Source organism: Vigna radiata, chromosome 7 (genome assembly GCF_000741045.1).
Source record: "Vigna radiata var. radiata cultivar VC1973A chromosome 7, Vradiata_ver6, whole genome shotgun sequence".
NCBI lineage: Eukaryota > Viridiplantae > Streptophyta > Magnoliopsida > Fabales > Fabaceae > Vigna > Vigna radiata.
In genome coordinates this window covers 32,841,081-32,846,304 of record NC_028357.1, presented here as the reverse complement: position 1 = coordinate 32,846,304, position 5,224 = coordinate 32,841,081, and the positions used below count along the sequence as shown (strand labels likewise).

At 23.2% G+C, this 5,224-nt stretch overlaps 1 protein-coding gene across 1 annotated transcript; it reads left to right on the top strand.

Moving 5' to 3' along the window:
• The first annotated feature begins 99 nt into the window (after positions 1–99).
• On the top strand, positions 100–537 carry LOC106766325 (acanthoscurrin-1-like). Its single transcript, XM_014651058.1, has one exon. It carries the CDS (start codon positions 100–102, stop codon positions 535–537), a length of 438 nt encoding a protein of 145 aa, XP_014506544.1.
• The last annotated feature ends 4,687 nt before the right edge of the window (positions 538–5,224 follow it).

The following is a 5,224-nucleotide window of genomic DNA, read 5'->3' as shown; positions in this document are numbered from 1 at the left end:
ATATATATATATATATATATATATATATATATATATATATATATATATATATATAAATCACTTATTGAAGTTGAGAGAAAGCATGCAGCGAAATCTTAAATGTTGGTTGAAGGTGGTGGCTATGGCGGTGGGGTTGGAGGCAGAGATGGGATGTCTGTAGGTGGGATGACAATAGGTGGGAAGATAATGGGTGGGATTTGGATAGGTGGGAATGCTATGGGTGGGATGTCGATTGGTGGTAATACTAGAGGTGGAAGTTGTATAGTTGGGAAGACTATAGGTGGTATTTGTATAGTTCCGATAAGTGGAATTGTTATGGGTGAAAAGACAAGAGTTGGAATTGTTATGGCTGGAAAGACGAGAGGTGGAAGTAGTATGGGTGGGATGTCGATGGCTGGAAGTTGTATGGGTGAGATGTTCAGAGGTGGAAGTAGAATAGGTGGTGATGGGATTACAGGCGGCGTACTCGCTGCTAATGTGATGTCCATGGCTGAAAAGGAAATAGCAATCATTAAAGCAAACATGGTGCAACGATGAGAAGCCATGACTTAGTTGTAGATATGGTGGAAGAGCGAATGTGGATGTATTCCCAAGGAATGCTTTGCATTTTATAGACAATCAACATCACCATTTTACTATTACTATGTTTTTTTTTTTCAAACTCATAAACTCTCAAAATGTGCATCAACGTATGTACATTGAGTATGTAAAAATAATGAGCAATAATAGTAATATCATACTCCTTTACATTTATTTGACACATAATATAATATAAAAGTAAAATAGTTATAAAAAAAAAGTTATATTTTTTTTAAAGAAAAAAGAAAGTAAAAAGTAGAATATAAAAAATTAAGCTTATATATAAGAATATTTTCTAAAAATAATATATGTTTTCAGATTATATGAAAAATTGAATATATATAATAAGTGTAGATAAAGTGAAGGTGTATGTGTATCAATCTTCTTCTCTTTGTCTTTGAGATAATTTGTGCAGGGAGAAAAAATTATTGCATGTGTTAAGATTGTTTGGATGAATTGATTTGCAATTATTTAGATAAATAGATTTAAGGGATTAAATTCTCCAAGTTCTTGCATTAGTGAAGAGAGTAGAAAAAAAAGTTACGTATATCTTAAATTACAAGAATAGCTTTCTTTATTCATTGTATCCTTTTACTTTTTCACTGTCCCTTTTGCTTTTTCGTTGCCAAATTCCACTGGATAATTTAATTTAAATTATTTTCATCAATATATATATATATATATATATATATATATATATATATATATAACACTTTTATCATGTTTTAATTTATATTAACTTTAAATAATTACCTCTCAATTTAAAATAATTTTATCAATTTAAATTATTATTAATTTAATTAAGTAATCACCAACATTTTATTTCAATTTAATTTATACAAAATTCATTTTAATTTAATATAATTTTTTAATTTAAATTTTCTCATTTTAAATACTAACTCATATTTTATAATAATAATAATAATAATATTTTTATTTATACTAGTTATTCACCCACAATTTATTTAAACTTAATTTCTATCAATCCTAATTTAAACAATAATTCACATTTTATTTTAACATCATTTATTATTATTACATTTTATTTTATCTTACTATTATAATCAAGGATAAAATAATAATATTATAATTTTAACAATTAAAATATAGTTTCTTAATCTATTAAATTCATCAAATAATTTATAAATTTTCATAAACTTTCCTTTAAAACTACACATCCGTCTTTAGAAACAAAGAGAGTGTGTTTGAAATATTGAAGACTAGATTTGAAAGAAAAGGAAGGAAATAAATGAAAAGAAGTAAAAAAAGTGAGATTATTTGGTTTAAAAGAAAGAGAATCAAAAGTGAAAAAAAAAAAACATTATGAAAATTTAACAATTAGTGATTGATATCTTAGTTTAAATTGATTAAATTTATTTTATTTATTATTTTAATATAAAACATATCTTAATATAATTAGTTTAGTAATTATTTAATATTTTTAATTAATGTTTTTATTATAAATATATAATTATTATTTATATTTATATTTTCAATTATTTATTATGTTATACATGAAATTTAAATTAATAAAATTTATTTTATTTTAATTATTTTTTATTATAATAGAAAATATAAATATAATTATATTAAAGAAATAATTATTTATATTTAAAATAAAGGATTACGTTTCTATCGTAATTAATAAATTACAATATAATTTTATTACATACGAATTAGAAACTTTTGTCGTCTTTCTTCAAGTTGTTGAATGGAAATTAAAGATGTATTTTATTTCTCGTTCGTTTATTGTGTTTTTTTTTTTCTTCATAATTTGACATCAACAGTAAATACTTGCATTTGAGTCTAGAAAATCAAACATACCCTTAATTACATAAACATTTTCTTGTACTTATGTGATTGCTATGACTGAAGATTCAAAACACAAATATATATAGTGTCCCACCCTCCTTTTCAATGATTCTTAATATCACTTATTAAATTTTGTTATTCTTAATATATATTTTTATATGTAAATTGATGATCAGTTAGAATTTATGAGTTTTATATCATTTAATAAATAAATAAAAAACGTATCAACCAAGAAAGTAGGAACATGATTGAGTAGTTGAAATTAGAAAAGTAATATATAATAATTAAAATGGGAAAGAGAATTAAATTTGAGTTAAATATGGATACAGTGAAGTGAAGAAGAAATGTGCATGTATGTCCAAGAAGAGTGGCTTACCTTTTCTTATAGACAATGAACTTTATCCATTTTGCCATTTGGTTATCTAATTTGATGTTCTCTTACGTATGTGATAGTTGTTGGAAATGAATGGAGATTTCAAACCAAAATACTATGTGCACACTCTTTTCCAATGATTCCATACAACAATTACTACTTACTATTATGGTTTACTACTAGTGAGAGGGAAATCAAACATATAAAGTAATTAATTAATTATCATATAATATACATGGCAGGATAAATTTGTTGGACATAAATTCAATCATTTGTGTTGTTAATTATTTTTTTATAAGTTAATTGATCAACAGGTAGAATTTATATGGATTTTTATTATTTAATAAACTTGTGAAAACGTAGTTATTGTAGCATACTAATAAAAATAAAATAAAATAAAAATAGAATAAACTTTTATAACATTATTTTAAATAATATAAAAATATTTTAATATTATTATCTTAATTTAAAAACAAAATATTTGCTTATTAAAGAACATAATTGAGAAATAAATGTGTATGCGAAAAATTGAGTTCCCTTTATAATAAGATAAATTAGTGAAAACATATTTCTTACTTTTCTACTTTTCTTTTATTTATTATAAGTAATTATTTTCTACTAAAAACACAGTTAAATTTTAATAGACGTTTATTTAAAGAATAAAATAGTAAATTAATAATTTTAGCTTAAAAAGAAGTTTAATATAAATAAATTATTACTTAAAAATAGTGAAAATTTGTGTACATTAAAAAGAGATAAAAAAAAAAAACAAGTAAGTTTCATCAAAGTACTTTTATTAGGCTGTTAATTACAAGATAATAGATTCACAGCGGAGGTTGAGTAAATATATAATAAATAAATTCAAATGCATTTATGGTTTCCTAAGGTAACCAAACCTTGCCCTATTAGCGGGAAAGTTACACTCTCACTTATTTCCTCTTTTGTTTTTCCAGAATATATAGATTATCCATTTAATATAATAATAAACATATATTTCTAAAAAATATTTTAATTTTTTTAATTATATAATACGAATTTAGTTTACCAAATTTTCTGATTTCTCGATAAATATTTTATTACAAAATATAATTAAACTCAAAATAATTAAATATTATAAAATTAATACAAAGAATGAAATTTATTCTATAAAAATCATTTACAAGACACTTATATTATATTATATTATATTATATTATATATATATATATATATATATATATATATATATAATTTCGTAGAAAGTAATTTTTAGATTCATTCAAAAGTATTATTATTAAAGTTATTACATGCAATGAATATATCTCATCCAAGAAATTTGTTATAATATGTTATCTCTTTTATAAAAAAAAAACGTATTATAATTACTAGTATATAAAATTATCAACTTACTTATATATTTAGTAAATACTATATTATCAACTTTAAGTTAATATTGCCTTGTTATTTTATGTACTATTTAAATTATATACTATTTTATTTTTAAATTTTTTGTTACTTTAAAAAATGGTCTACGGAAATAATAGTTAAAAGTGATTACAGTTTTTTATAACGAAATCTATATAAATCAAAAGAAAAAGAATAATATTAGTTATGGATATATATAAAACACAAAGTGATCCTAATGGATCAGTATTAACATACCTATATAGATATCAGGTAATTCTTTTAACAACTTATAAAGTAAAATAAAAAAAAAAATAGTTAATATAAAAATGGCTAAAATTTTGTTAGTCTCGTTTAGTGACAATATCCAATCACTCGGTGAGTAGTGTTTGATGGTCCACTCACCTAACGACAAACGTCTTGCCCAATGGTACTAGCACTGGAACTCAAAGATTAAATCACCTAAAATTTGTCTAGCGAAGACATGCCACAACCAGTGACAAACAAGTCAATGAACTCTCCGACTTTAGAGTTGCTTAGAGAGAAAATCTTCATTCAACGACTATCAAGTTAATGACTCTCAGACCTTGGCATTGTCTAACAACATAGCTCCTTCCCCGACGAGTTTGCATAATTTCAAAAAACAACTTTATGTAATTATACAAATATAACTTATTAAATGTCATTCCAATGGTTATAGCACTAATATACAAATTTAGTGTTTAACAATCCAGCTTAGCCCAAACAATTACATTTGCATTGTAAATCGTAATTTTACTTCAAAATTCATCATTTACTTAAATCATACAATTTAGAAACCTAAGCCCCAATTCCACATATCATACTCATCACACAATTCAACAAATCATGCAATCAAAGTAAGATTACAAGAGTAGAGAAAAATGTAGTAAATAAGGAATTAAGTGATTTGAGTTTTGAATGTTATTGTTGATAATTGGTGTGATGTGTTTCTTAGAATTGTAATTGCTATGTTAATTATTTCATGTTATTATTATTAAAGTACATCCATTAACACAACAATCAATCTTCTTGGCTTCCAATCCCAACATTGAAACA